General features: G+C 59.7%; 1 protein-coding gene across 2 annotated transcripts; it reads left to right on the top strand.

Annotated features, from left to right (window-relative positions):
* Window positions 1-1,064: 1,064 nt before the first annotated feature.
* On the top strand, window positions 1,065-11,798 carry SLC25A11 (solute carrier family 25 member 11). Of its 2 annotated transcripts, XM_084616572.1 has the most exons (9): window positions 1,102-1,236; window positions 4,932-4,988; window positions 5,665-5,817; window positions 6,337-6,543; window positions 6,729-6,819; window positions 8,273-8,363; window positions 8,831-8,930; window positions 9,458-9,509; window positions 11,205-11,798. In XM_084616572.1, exons 3-9 carry the CDS (start codon window positions 5,666-5,668, stop codon window positions 11,358-11,360), a joined length of 849 nt encoding a protein of 282 aa, XP_084472698.1. In that variant the 5' UTR covers window positions 1,102-1,236; window positions 4,932-4,988; window position 5,665; the 3' UTR covers window positions 11,361-11,798. The 2 variants fall into 2 exon arrangements, with proteins under 2 accessions (XP_084472697.1, XP_084472698.1); XM_084616571.1 differs by lacking the exon at window positions 4,932-4,988 and having other exon boundaries at window positions 1,065-1,236.
* The last annotated feature ends 1,951 nt before the right edge of the window (window positions 11,799-13,749 follow it).

Below are 13,749 nucleotides of genomic sequence, written 5' to 3'. Positions count from 1 at the left end.
TGAATATTAATCTCCCATTATGTCTGAGGGGCCAGCATTGGTTATTGTGAGTATTAGTCTCCTGGTGCTTCTACGGGCCAGCATTGGCAAACTGAGGGTTGACCTTGACCCCTACGTATCATTTCTCAAGAGATGTTAGTGGTTGAAGATTGACGCCTGAGTATTATTTCCGGGGAGCGTGGGGAGTATATATTCCCTCCCGGGATATTTCTAGAGGACACTGTGCTGAATATTGATCCAAGAGTATTATGTCTGGGGCCACTGAGTATTTATCCCCTGGGGTGTTATTTGTAAGGGGCAATATGTGCAGAGTATTGAGCCACAAGTATGATTTGAGTGGCGCTGTCCCTGGAGTATTTATCCTGGGCTGGGGGGGGGAGTAGGTATTTCTAGGCCAGAGTGAGTACTTTATTATTCATATCTGTGGAGTATTTTCCTATTTTCCCCAGGGTGTTATTCCCTGGGGACACCATGAGCTGAGCATGCCTGGGTATTATTTCTGGGGTGGGTGTAGTATGTACCCTGGCCCCCGAGGATTAGCCAACTGGGATTAACTGGGAGCTGAGCATGCCAGGAGGACTTTGATACCCGAGTATTACTCGGGGGGGGGGATGTGTGCGTGCGCCCCGCAGTATGTATCCTGGCGCGGGAGTATTACCCCGGAGTACCCCCCGCTGAGTATCCCCGGGAAGGCTCACGAGGCGCCGAGTATCAATACTCGAGTACTGTTTGCCGCGGGGGGGGGTGCGCAGGCGTCCCTCTGCCAGTGTTACTTCTGGGGGTGGAGTATTTGTCCTCCCCCACGCCCCGAGTATTACTTATTGCTGGCCGGGGAGTACTGCACTACTGACCCCGCCCCCTCCTCACGGGCCGCGCGCGCCCCAACGGCAACGCCAACCGCCGTTCCCGCCAAAAGCCGCGGCCCCGCCGCCACGCGCGCAACCCCCTCCCGCCGCGGGGAGGGCAGACGGCCCGGCTGCGCGCGCAGCCGCCCCTCGCGCCCGCCTCGGGAAGCGTCGTTGGTTGCGCGCGCAGCCGGGTTTGGCCCCGCCCCGCCCCGCCGCGTGCCGGGGCGCTGTTGGCTGCGCGCGCAGCCGGGCTCGCTCGCTTCAGTCCCGGCGCCGGAGTCACCTTGGTCCCGGCCCGGCCGGACCCGGCGATGGCGGCGGCGGCGGCGCCCGAGCGGCCCCAAACCTCCCCCAAGGCCGTGAAGTTCCTGTTCGGGGGCCTGGCCGGGTGAGAGACCGCGCGCGCGACCCCCCCCGCGACCCCTCCCCCCCGCGCGCGCGCCCCTCCCCCACAGCGCGACCCCTCCCCCTCCTCGTGACCGGTCTCCCCGCGCGCGCGCTCGTGACCCCTCCCCCCTCCTCGTGACCGGTCTCCCCGCGCGCGCGCGCCCCTCCCCCCTCCTCGTGACCTTTCCCCCACAGCGTGACCCCTCCCCCCCGGCTCACGCCCCTCCCCCCTCCTCGTGACCCCTCCCCCCCGCGCGCGCGCGCCCCTCCCCCACAGCGTGACCCCTCCCCCCTCCTCGTGACCTTTCCCCCACAGCGTGACCCCTCCCCCCCGGCTCACGCCCCTCCCCCCTCCCCGTGACCCCTCCCCCCCTGCGCTTCCCTGTTGGGGCTTGGGGTGCTCCGAGAGCCCTGCACGGCCCTGTCCTCTTCCGGACTCAGCCTCCTTCGCTCCCCCTCAATTCCTGCCTCTTCTCAAACGCCCCGTAGCCCTGGAGACACGGGACCTTTGGGAGGGGAGCGAAGTCTAGCGGGTTAGAGCTGGGGGAGCCAGGACGCCTGGGTTCTCCCCCCGGCTCTGGGAGGGGGGTGGGGGCTGGTGGGTGAGAGCAGGGGGGCTGGGAGCCAGGACTCCTGGGTTCTCCCCCCGGCTCTGGGAGGGGAGCGGGGGCTGGGGGGTGAGAGCAGGGGGGCTGGGAGCCAGGACTCCTGGGTTCTCCCCCCGGCTCTGGGAGGGGAGCGGGGGCTGGGGGGTGAGAGCAGGGGGGCTGGGAGCCAGGACTCCTGGGTTCTCCCCCCGGCTCTGGGAGGGGAGCGGGGGCTGGGGGGTGAGAGCAGGGGGGCTGGGAGCCAGGACTCCTGGGTTCTCCCCCCGGCTCTGGGAGGGGAGCGGGGGCTGGGGGGTGAGAGCAGGGGGGCTGGGAGCCAGGACTCCTGGGTTCTCTCCCGGCTCTGGGAGGGGAGCGGGGGCTGGGGGGTGAGAGCAGGGGGGCTGGGAGCCAGGACTCCTGGGTTCTCTCCCGGCTCTGGGAGGGGAGCGGGGGCTGGGAGCCAGGACTCCTGGGTTCTCCCCCCGGCTCTGGGAGGGGAGCGGGGGCTGGTGGGTGAGAGCAGGGGGGGCTGGGAGCCAGGACACCTGGGTTCTCTCCCCGGCTCTGGGAGGGGAGTGGGGGCTGGGGGGTGAGAGTGGGGGGGCTGGGAGCCAGGACTCCTGGGTTCTCCCCCCGGCTCTGGGAGGGGAGCGGGGGCTGGTGGGTGAGAGCAGGGGGGGCTGGGAGCCAGGACACCTGGGTTCTCTCCCCGGCTCTGGGAGAGGAGTGGGGGCTGGGGGGTGAGAGTGGGGGGGCTGGGAGCCAGGACTCCTGGGTTCTCCCCCCGGCTCTGGGAGGGGAGTGGAGGCTGGGAGCCAGGACTCCTGGGTTCTCCCCCCGGCACTGGGAGGGGAGCGGGGGCTGGTGGGTGAGAGTGGGGGGGGCTGGGAGCCAGGACGCCTGGGTTCTCTCCCCGGCTCTGGGAGGGGAGTGGGGGCTGGTGGGTGAGAGTGGGGGGGGCTGGGAGCCAGGACTCCTGGGTTCTCTCCCTGGCTCTGGGAGGGGAGTGGGGGCTGGTGGGTGAGAGTGGGGGGGGCTGGGAGCCAGGACTCCTGGGTTCTGTCCCCGACTCTGGGAGGGGAGTGGGGTCTGGTGGGTTAGAGTGGGGGGGGGCTGGGTGCCAGGACTCCTGGGTTCCTCTGGGGCAGGCCATGCCCCGTTTCTGCCTGCACCCTGTATCTGTCGGCTCTTTCCCAGCCCCTGTGCTGGGGGGCAGGGCTGGGAGCCAGGGCTCCTGGGTTCTCTCCCCGGCTCTGGGAGGGGAGTGGGGGCTGGTGGTTAAAGCAGGGGGGCTGGGAGCCAGGACGCCTGGGTTCTCCCCCCGGCTCTGGGAGGGGAGTGGGGGCTGGTGGGTGAGAGCAGGGGGGGCTGGGAGCCAGGACTCCTGGGTTCTCTCCCCGGCTCTGGGAGGGGAGTGGGGGCTGGGGGGTGAGAGTGGGGGGGCTGGGAGCCAGGACTCCTGGGTTCTCCCCCTGGCACTGGGAGGGGAGTGGGGGCTGGTGGGTGAGAGTGGGGGGGCTGGGAGCCAGGACTCCTGGGTTCTCTCCCGGCTCTGGGAAGGCAGTGGGAGCTGGGAGCCAGGACTCCTGGGTTCTCCCCCCGGCTCTGGGAGGGGAGTGGGGGCTGGTGGGTGAGAGTGGGGGGGCTGGGAGCCAGGACTCCTGGGTTCCTCTGGGGCAGGCCATGCCCCGTTTCTGCCTGCACCCTGTATCTGTCGGCTCTTTCCCAGCCCCTGTGCTGGGGGGCAGGGCTGGGAGCCAGGGCTCCTGGGTTCTCTCCCCGGCTCTGGGAGGGGAGCGGGGGCTGGTGGGTTACAGCAGGGGGGCTGGGAGCCAGGACTTCTGGGTTCTCTCCCTGGCTCTGGGAGGACAGTGGGGGCTGGTGGTTAAAGCAGGGGGGCTGGGAGTCAGGACTCCTGGGTTCTCTCCCCGGCTCTGGGAGGGGAGTGGGGGCTGGTGGGTGAGAGCGGGGGGGCTGGGAGCCAGGACTCCTGGGTCAAAGGAGTACTTTTGGCACCTTAGAGACTAACCAAGGTATTTAGTCTCTAAGGTGCCACAAGTACTCCTTTTCTTTTTGCAAAGACAGACTACCACTGACTCCTGGGTCGTGTTACACAGGTGAAGCATGCAGAGGTGCGGTTATTTGCCCAAGGTCACAGAGGGTCAGTAGTTGCTGGGAACAGCCCTCACATCTCCTGACTCCTGGTCAGGCCACCGGACTGTGCTGCTTCCCGTGTTCAATAAAGCTTCCGGCAGCCCTTAGACACGAGGCCTGTGAGAAGAGGAGGGTATAACCCACCAGCACTGAGCCCTCCCCTAGGTGCCAAAACGAGGATTTGTAACATTAGGTTTTAGGTTTCAGAGTAACAGCCGTGTTAGTCTGTATTCACAAAAAGAAAAGGAGGACTTGTGGCACCTTAGAGACTAACCAATTTATTTGAGCATGAGCTTTCGTGAGCTACAGCTCACTTCATCGGATGCTTATGAAAGCTCATGCTCAAATATATTGGTTAGTCTCTAAGGTGCCACAAGTCCTCCTTTTCTTTTTGTTAGGTTTTAGCTGGCACCATAGTGAACGCTGTTCCTTGGCAGGGATGTGACTGGTTGCCCCGTGAAGTGGGGGTGCCCTGTGTTTGGTCATCACCTGCTGTGCTCAGGACCTGGCAAACTGGCGCAGCATGGGATTACGTGTGGAGCAAAGTATGGCGTTGCCGAGGCCAAAAATGTTAATCCACTTGTTGCAGCCTGAGGGTTTCCTTGCGCTTTAGCGTGACTAGGAGGTTTGTGAGGGACAGCGCCTGAGGGTTAGCTGCTGTTTCTCTTACTCTTAATCCTCACCAGAACATGCCTAGCAAATGTGCTATTAGCCTCTGGCCGTCTAGGGCCCTTCCACCTCTAGGAGGACTGGCTGGCTCCAGGCAGGACTGGCTGGCTCCAGAGGATACAGGGTCTCTTCCCTCTTGGGAATGGGGACCAGCTAGCTCAGGGGAATCAGAGAACAGGCTAAGTCTTTCATCTTCAATAGGGCACTGGTTCGAAAGTGGAGGGCAGGCTAGAGTTTCCTAACCCACACATCTGAGGCTTCCCCTTCCTGCTGTCACCCTTAGGTCTGTGCCACCCCTGTGGATTGTCCAAAGCAAGCAAGGCGAGTGTTTTCATTGATGGTAGGTAGTAACTCCTGGGCCCGCTCCCTAAATCTCTTCTCTAAACTGGGGGTTGTGGCGTTGATAAATAAGCACTCTCTCCTCCCCCTCTTACGTGTGGGTCAGAGTCCGAAGTGGAGCGTGTGTCCGAAAGTTATTTGGTTGTCTGAATTTTGGACCTGATGATTTGAACGCTGTGGCAGGCTGGACAGCTGTGGCAGTCCCTTCCTGGCAAGCTGGCTATTTCCACTTACAGATAAACTGCCCTGAATGCAACCGATGAAGTGAGCTGTAGTCACGAAAGCTTATGCTCAAATAAATTTGTTAGTCTCTAAGGTGCCACAAGTCCTTCTGTTCTTTTTGCGAATAGACTAACACGGCTGCTACTCTGAAAACTGCCCTGTGTTTGTCGTGGGTAGAGCTGGCACTTGGGACTCCTAAGTTCAACTGGCAGCTTTGTGAGGAGTGGCTAGTGGAGGGGGCTGACTGTCAGGGCTCCTGGGTCCCCTGTGAGAAATGGAGGAGAATATTACCCCAAAGCTTAGGCTGTCAGCTCTAAAGTGGGGTCCTGATCCGTGATGTATGCTCCTAGGCGCTATCCCAATACAGGTGATCACTTTAGATACCCCTTAACTGCACCGTGTAGGCCGGTTGTCTCCATTTTGTCTCTTGTAAAATGCTCCCTGTGGCTCCGCAGCATGGGGGCCACTGTGTTTGTGCAGCCCCTGGACCTGGTGAAGAACCGAATGCAGCTGAGCGGGGAAGGAGCCAAGACCAAAGAGTACAAAACCAGCTTTCATGCAGTCAGGAGCATCCTCAGGAAGGAAGGAGTCCGCGGCATCTACACTGGGTATGAGGGGGCGGGGATGGGTGATTGAGGGCACCTTCCTGACCACTCCTTTGTTCTGGCACAGGGATTGACGAACGGGACGTGAGGCCTTTCCCCTCTAGGCTACACATGGCACCACAGCCCCAGCTGTGTTGTGACCAGGATCATTGCCTCCCGGCAGGCGCTGACTGGCCCTGTGAGAAATGTTTGAGCCCGGTGTGGGTATAGCATTCACTTTTGTCAGTTCTGCTCCTTTCCCCAGTGCGGAGCTGAGCCATGCTTGGTGCATGCAGGGGTAAAGTCAAGTGCTCGTGAGGGCCAGGGCACACATGGTGCAGGCGGGAAGCCATCGCTGTCCATGCAGCCGGGAGACGCATGTCTTGTGTCGTGGCCAGCCTTTCTCTGGCCCTCCTGTGTGCCAGGCCTCCGGCTCTGTGAGGAAATGCACCTAATTCTCATGGTTGCTGCAGAGCTGGACCCGGGCCTAGAGCCCAGGAGTTCAGCAACCACACAGGCCCATTACCCTCCCACCCTTGGCAGGCTGTCGGCAGGGCTCCTGAGACAGGCGACCTACACCACCACCCGCCTGGGCATCTACACCATCCTCTTTGAGAGGCTCACCAAGGCGGACGGCACGCCGCCCAACTTCTTCATGAAGGCGGGGATCGGGATGACGGCTGGCGCCACCGGGGCCTTTGTGGGCACGCCGGCTGAAGTGGCGCTCATCAGGATGACGGCGGATGGCAGGTGAGTGGGTTTGAACTACGTGTGATGCAGTAATGCCGCTGCTTCCTCGCCTGGCGGCGGTGCTGCTAGCCCCCATGAGAAACTCAGTGGCCCCAGCCTGCTGCTGTAACCCACTAGGCCACGCTCTGAGGGGGTCTGTGCGTCTGAACTGCCCCCTTGCTCCCTTCCTCTGTTCCTATTCCCAGGCTGCCCCGTGACCAGAGGAGAGGCTACACCAACGTCTTCAACGCACTGCTGAGGATAACCCGCGAAGAGGGCGTTCTGACACTCTGGCGGGTACGGCGCTCGTTAGAGGGCTAGGCCCGGCGGCAGATGTACCCAGGAGAATTTACTTGGGCGGAGGGGGGAGACTGGGTTTGTGGGATACAAACCCTCTGGGGTACACCTGGAACTGGAGTACCACTGAGCCCATCTGACCCACCAGCCTGGACTCCCCCTCACCCTGTGACAAGCTGCAGACACACTTTCACCAGCACACATACAGGTAGGGAGTCACCGAGCTGCAGAAACACACACACAGATGCTGAGATCAGCTCTGCCTGGGAAGGCTTCAGCTAAGGAACTGCCCAGATACTCAAGTGCATCCCCCCATCCGGAGGGTAAAGCCAAAATTATACTGTCTTGCGCTGCACAGGGAACTGTACAGCGTAAGCTCATGAAATTCATCCCCTCCCTCAGGAAAGGAATACACACAGCTTTTTGCCTCCAGTTGTGACTTCCACACACTGGTTTTGGACAAAACAAAAATAAGTTTATTAACTACAGAAGACAGATTTTAAGTGATTATAAGGGATAGCAAACAGATCAAAGCAGATTAGATTGTTTTTGTTTATTTACTAGGTAATCTTAATATGCTAAAGAAATTGGATATGTCTAGCAAATGTTATTTTAGGCAGATTGCAGAGATTCTGGAAGGCAAGCTGCACTTGCTTGCAGCTGAAAATTTCACAGGCTAGAAATCCCTCTAGCCTGGGTTCAGCCCTTCTCCCCCAGTCCAGTCCTTGTTTCTCAGGTGTTCCCAAGCATCTCCTCTGGGTGGGGAGTCAGTGAAGAGGAACCAGGATGATGTCACTCGCCTGCCTTAAATAGCTTTTGCATATGGCGAGAACTCTTTGTTTCCAAACTTGGTTCCCACGCCTTTCAGTGGAAAAATACTGGCATTCCAAGATGGGGTCCAGTACCAGGTGACTTGGTCACATGCCCCTGTAGGGCCATAGCAGCCATGAGTCAGAGGCTGGTTGTAATGTCCTCAGGAAGCCTCCCCAGGGGGAGATTAGCATCTTCTCAGACCTTTTGTTCTCCCTAATGGGCCATTGACTTGTTTGCATTCTGTCTCATGGGCCGCCCACAGGTGTAAACACATGTGTAATAGGTGCATAAACAATATTCTTAACTTCAGTATTCTCAGCTACCAAAATGATACATGCATACAACTAGGATAATCCTATTCAGTGAATCAGAACCGTTTCAATGACCTCTTACAGGACCTATCTTGCATAAAATACATTGTAGTTACGCCATAATCATATCATCATCTTACTCTGAAGAATATGGGGCGTGAGGCCACACAGCCTACGGGCAAACACGTTCAGGGGGCCGAAGGGATGTTAGTCTGTGGCAGGCATCTGCTTCTCACGCAAGGCAAGTGCTTAGATTCCCCGTCCTCGTGTCTGCATGGTGTTTCCCGTGTCCTCCCCCGTTAACTGCCCCTCCTCTCTTTGCATTGCAGGGCTGTGTCCCCACCATGGCCAGAGCGGTGGTTGTGAACGCTGCCCAGTTAGCCTCCTACTCTCAGTCCAAGCAGTTCTTGCTGGGCTCCGGTAAGTGCCGCTCACGTGTCCGACATAAAATGCAAGACTGCGAGATAGCACCACGCCAAGTTGCTCGAGCCAACCAACATGCCAGTATTATGCTTGGTGCATCTCCCCTGCTAACCAGTCCAGGCTGCCCCCCAGGAGGTAGTTAAGTGTTATCCACATTGGACTGAAGCACAGAGAGGGGCAGGCCTGTTTCCCAATATCTCATTGGAAGGGCGGGGAGAACCCAGGAGTCCTGGCTCCCAGCCCCACCTGCTCTAACCCCCGAAACCTCACTCCCCTCCCAGAGCCAGGGAGAGAACCCAGGAGTCCTGGCTCCCAGCTCCCCCTGCTCTAACCCCCGAAACCTCACTCCCCTCCCAGAGCTGGGTATAGAACCCAGGAGTCCTGGCTCCTAGCCCCCCTGCTCGAGAACGGCTTAGTTCTGATCTCCAGGGGGTCCTAAAACCACTCCTCTCTCTCCTCTCCAGGTTACTTCCGAGACAACATCTTCTGCCATTTCTGTGCCAGTATGATCAGCGGGCTGGTGACCACGGCTGCTTCAATGCCGGTGGATATCGCTAAGACCAGGCGAGTGGGAGGAGCGCTGGGTGTGCCCTCGGCAGAGGCTGGGATGGTTGAGGGGGGCACAGAGATGGGTCAGGAACAGGGAGTGGAGGGTTTTGTTGCTAGAGGGGAATCCATCTCTGCTCCCTCATTCCTCCCTTGTGGGTATTTTGAGAGCTGAGTTGGTGAGTTTTCAGCCCTAACGGGACAGCAGTGCCCATCACCACAGGAGGGAATCACCCCCTGTCAGCAGCGAACAGGCCACGGGATTTGAGCTCTTCCCCACCTTCCAGGGGCAGGGATGCATACATAGGGAGCATGACCCATAGTGCCCCTGTTCTGGGGGCGGGTCTCATAAAGACTTGACCTTGCTTCGGCTGCAGGGATCACAGGGCAAGCTAGTCTGGACTGCAGGCTTCCCTTGTCCCAGATCCACCCTTGATCCCTAGATACGTGGAAACTGATCTTGATGTATAAATAAGTGGCAGGCCCCCGCTGAGCGCCTGCTGCTGGCTTAAAGCTTCCTCTCCCCCTTTCCTCCGGGCACACAGGATTCAGAACATGCGGATGATAGACGGGAAGCCGGAGTACAAGAATGGGCTGGTAAGTGATAGCTGGAGCCAGGGCACATGCTGGGATGGGCCGTTTTCTGCCCTTGGTTGCGCTTGGGGTGTTGTGTCCTTGGATGAATATTCCTGCCCCTGTGACCAGATGGTGGGTTCACGCTGCCGCTCCATAGGGCATGTTTCTATTGATAGAGCAGCTGTGCTTCCCTCCTGGCCGTGGGGAAATGGAGGCGCCTATGGCAAGCGTAGAAGGTCAAGCTCTGGTAAGGAGCCAGGTGCAGTCGTCGGGGGAGAACGCCCCAGCTGTCCAGTGAGATGAAGCACTCGGCTGTACCATGGGGTCCAGACATTTTGTCCTGTACCTCAAAGCCGTGTGGAGATGGGAGCTGTCAGTTTAGGGGGCGGAGAATCGCTGTACGGGAGCTCCCGGTGCGACGCTGTGACCACAAGGGCTGATGCGATCCCGGGCTGCATAAGCGGCATTCTCGAGTAGGGGCAGAGAGGTGATTTTACGGCTGGATTGGGCATCGTGGGTGCCCTCAGTTCCAGCCGGAGGGTGATTAATCGGAGAGGGGTCAGAGAAGAGCCACGAGAAGGATTAAAAACCCTGCCTTCGAGTGAGAGACTCCAGGAGCTCAATTAGCTTAACAAAGAGAAGGCGAAGGGGGTCTTTAAGTACTGACTTGCGGAACAAATAGTCAGTAACGGGCTCTTCAGTCTAGCAGTCTAACCCGGTCCGAGGGCTGGCAGCTGGAGAAATTCAGCCTGGAAACGAGGTGGAAATGTTTGGTGGTGAGAGTGGGCCCAGGCCCGTGGAGTGCTTGGGTGCACCGTGTGGCCCATCGCCTCAGCCCAGATACAGGGGGCTCTGGATATTATTGGAGGGGTTCTGAGCAGCCAGCTCTGAGCCCCTATTGCGTGGCTAGGAAAGTTACCTCGACAGGCAGGTGATTTCCCGCCGCGAACTCCCTCTCTGTGGTGGTTAGTTCAGGAATTCTTACCGCTGCCCAATCTCGGAGTCTCCCCATGGACAGGGAGCCACTCCGTTCTGCACCCCCTCCGGTCACCTGGCTGCCTGGGACAACAGGACCCAGGGGCTTTAACCTCCGGGGTGTGGAGGAATATTCCCATCAGGCTTTTAACTCAGAGTCACTCACCCATCACGCCTTTGCTCCGAGCCCTTGCAATGCTGGTGGACCCTGCATGTGAATCCGTGACGCTGGGGCAGGGGAGAAAGCACTTCTCCAAATGCCCGTGTCCAGGGAAAGCAAAGGGGACTCAGGAGGACAGTCAAGTGAAGACATACGATGGTCACCTCCTCTGTGTCACGTTCAGCGTGGCGTCTTCGTTAAATATACGCCGGCTGCGTTGTGCCGACGGCGCAGTCCCGGTGTGTCTCTTCACCGGTCCTGAATCCATCTGGCCACTGGGGGGCAGTGGCCGGTCAGATATGAGACTTGGAAGAAAAGCCGGGGGACTGACAGTGCTCCGCTGATATTCATTAATATCCCGGCTCCGGGAGCTCAGACAGTGTTGTACGGCGAAGGAAACTGAGGCAGGGAGAGAGATTGAGAAGTGGCTTGCTGGAAGCTACAGAGTCAGTGACAGAACCAGGAATAGAACCCAGGAGTCCTGCCTCCCCACCGCTTGCTCGAGCGACTAGCCAGTGCAGGGGCGTGGCGGCCCCGGAGTATCATCCGCGGCATGTTGACCTCTGCTTTCTGAATTCCAGGATGTGCTGCTGAAAGTCATCCGCTACGAGGGGTTCTTCAGCCTCTGGAAGGGCTTCACCCCCTACTACGCCCGCCTGGGCCCCCACACGGTCCTGACCTTCATCTTCCTCGAGCAGATGAACATATTCTACAAGAAGTTCTTCCTCAGTGCCTAAGAGGAGGTCCTGCCCTGCCGCTGCTGGGCGCCCCCTCCCCAGAGCGCAGCCCCTCCGCCGGGCCAGCGTCTGCCTGCTGCTGGGGAACCAGCCCCGGCTCTCACTGGGGTCTGAAGCAAGGATCCGGCTGGAGCCCCTCCCCTTCCTCTGTGTTTGGTGTCAGTCACGTCACAGTTCTTCCCTGTTTCCCAAATCACGTGAAAGGATCGGCGGGGAGGATGGCACAGCTTCTGTATGGACTGGGGTGGGGTGCTCCAGACGACTCTGGATTATTTATTTGGGGGGTTCGAGACTGGGCCAGTTACTTTGGAACGCAAATCCTCGGGTGGCAATGGCCGACCCGCATGTGAGGTGTAGGTCTGTGCGTTGGGCCGAGCTTTTTATCTTGTCTCTCCCCCTTCTATTTGCTTTGAACTCAGTAAACAGATCATGGTCCTACTGGCACGTTTGCTTTGGGGTTCCTGCAGGGGGCAGGGAGGAAGGACACCTCGGCAACAGTGCAGCAGCATGTCACGGATCTACGGGTTCTGAGCTACGCCCCAGCTTTTAAACAGGTCCTGGGAGGAACCCCTTCAGTGTGTCAGACTCCCAAGGCCTACGGGTCAGCTGTGCCTCGGGGCTCCAGCCTGCTTCACCTGGCGAGCTCTGCCCCGTGAGAGCCTTGTCCGCTCTGCAGGGACCCGGGTGCCCAGCCGCTGTCTGCAGTGACGCCCGGCCGCCTTTCCAGAGCAGAGCAGGGTTTATTAGCGCCCTGGAGGCCTGACGTTAGTGTAGAGAAGCACAGCGTCAGACACAGTGCGCCTTGGCCATGCCATCTTGGCTCTCTCTCTCTCTGTCCCGGGTGAGTGCCTGTCCCTCTCCCAAGGCCGGGTGTACCCTAGCCTCCCATCGGAGCCCCCTGCTGAGTTCACATCTTCCACCTGATGGCGGGATTTCTTCTTGGGAGGTGTCTGTTCGGTTCTCGCCAGCTCCTCCATGGATGTGGGTCGGGTTCACACAGCCCTTTAAGGACCCAGCCACACAGCCCCAAGGAGTTAGGAGAGAGAGACACCTCATGTCTCCAGCAACTTGTTACCCCTTTGCACCCACTGCCCAGCAATCCCTTGTCAGGTCGGTCACTGCCCTGCATATCAATCAGAAAAGCAAGTCTGAAAGTGCCCGCTGGGTTACAAGGCATGACTTTATTGGCTGGAGTGGACAGAAGGGAAGGGAAATTGCTGGCCCACTCGGGCCAGGACCGAGCAACCTCAGACAGCCATGGTGCCAGTGGGGACCGGACTACCAGAGCACGCTCTGTATTTACCTCTGCCAGCTTCTGCTTTTCTTTAACGAAACGTGCAGGGCTCAGGTCCCCACCGCCTCGCCCTGTGCTGGTAGGCTGTGCCCCATGGGGGCTTTTACCCCTTGGGCAGCGTGCTATGGGGCTGGCTGATGGCCACCTTGCCGGAGAAACGAGTCCCTGTCAAGCAGCGCAGGAAGACAGGGAATAAATGAACCGAGTGTGACTACCTCAGGGGCTCGTTCTCAGTGGGCAGCCCATCCAGCCCCTGCTCTTGTGTGGAGACGCTGAAGCGGTTGTCAGGGATAGGCCAGCCCGCAGTCGTGGGAAGAAGCCGCTGGGCAGGGTGCGGAGCCGGTTCCACGACAGCCGCAGCAGCTCCTCCAGGGCGTTGTCCCGCAGCCTGGTCAGCCACTCGCAGGCCCGCTCAGGCAGGGTCCGCAGCCGCCCCCGGGAATCAGCTCTGTGAACCGTTGTGAGCCAGGGCCAGGCGGGTGAGGGCAGCAACCCCAGGCTCAGAGAGGTGCTGGAGGGAGGTGGTGGGGACGGACACCAGGTGGTTGGCACCAAACCGTAGACTGCTGGTGACCCTAGGCGGCACGCAGGTTAACCCCTGGCCCGGAGCCGCTAACTTCGAGCTGGTGTGTGATCACATTCATCTCCCCCACCCAGGGCACCAGCCACAATCAGCAAGGCTGGGAAGGTGAGGTGGGACCAGGTGTGGGGCAGCCTGGTCTGGAGTTGGGAGCCACAGGGCCCATCTACACTAGCCCAGCAGGTGCTGTGACAAGGTCCAGACCCCACATGTTTGGACTAGAGCTTTTTCCAAAGAGCTGTAAGTCCCCAGAATCTCCTCGCTGGTCTGGAGGGGAGAGTCATGGGGGCTGAGATGCAGCTGCCTCGGGGGTGGGGTGTGGGGGCTGTTCACGGGGATCCCTCACGTGATGCGGCTGTGTCTGGGGTGGGGTTGATACAGGGATCCCTCGCCCGGTGCTGAGATACGTCCATGTCTGGGGGTGGGGCGTCCCTCCCCAATTCCAGCAGCATTGCTGAGCCCAGCCCTGTAGGGGGGCCTGCAGCTGCTTGGGACTAGGGGATTGTGGGTAAAAG

The sequence above is a fragment of the Lepidochelys olivacea genome (genome assembly GCF_965140295.1).
Source record: "Lepidochelys olivacea isolate rLepOli2 genome assembly, chromosome: 28".
In the NCBI taxonomy this organism is placed as follows: Eukaryota; Metazoa; Chordata; order Testudines; family Cheloniidae; genus Lepidochelys; species Lepidochelys olivacea.
The sequence above is the reverse complement of the archived record's forward strand: the minus strand, read 5'-3'. Positions and strand labels throughout refer to the sequence as shown.

Coding starts and splice junctions, on each gene's coding strand:
- SLC25A11 (XM_084616571.1), top strand. CDS start 1,160: ATGGCGGCGGCGGCGGCGCCCGAGCGGCCCCAAACCTCCCCCAAGGCC. Junction 1,237..5,664: donor CTGTTCGGGGGCCTGGCCGG/GTGAGAGACCGC, acceptor GTGGCTCCGCAG/CATGGGGGCCACTGTGTTTG. Junction 9,510..11,204: donor CGGAGTACAAGAATGGGCTG/GTAAGTGATAGC, acceptor TCTGAATTCCAG/GATGTGCTGCTGAAAGTCAT.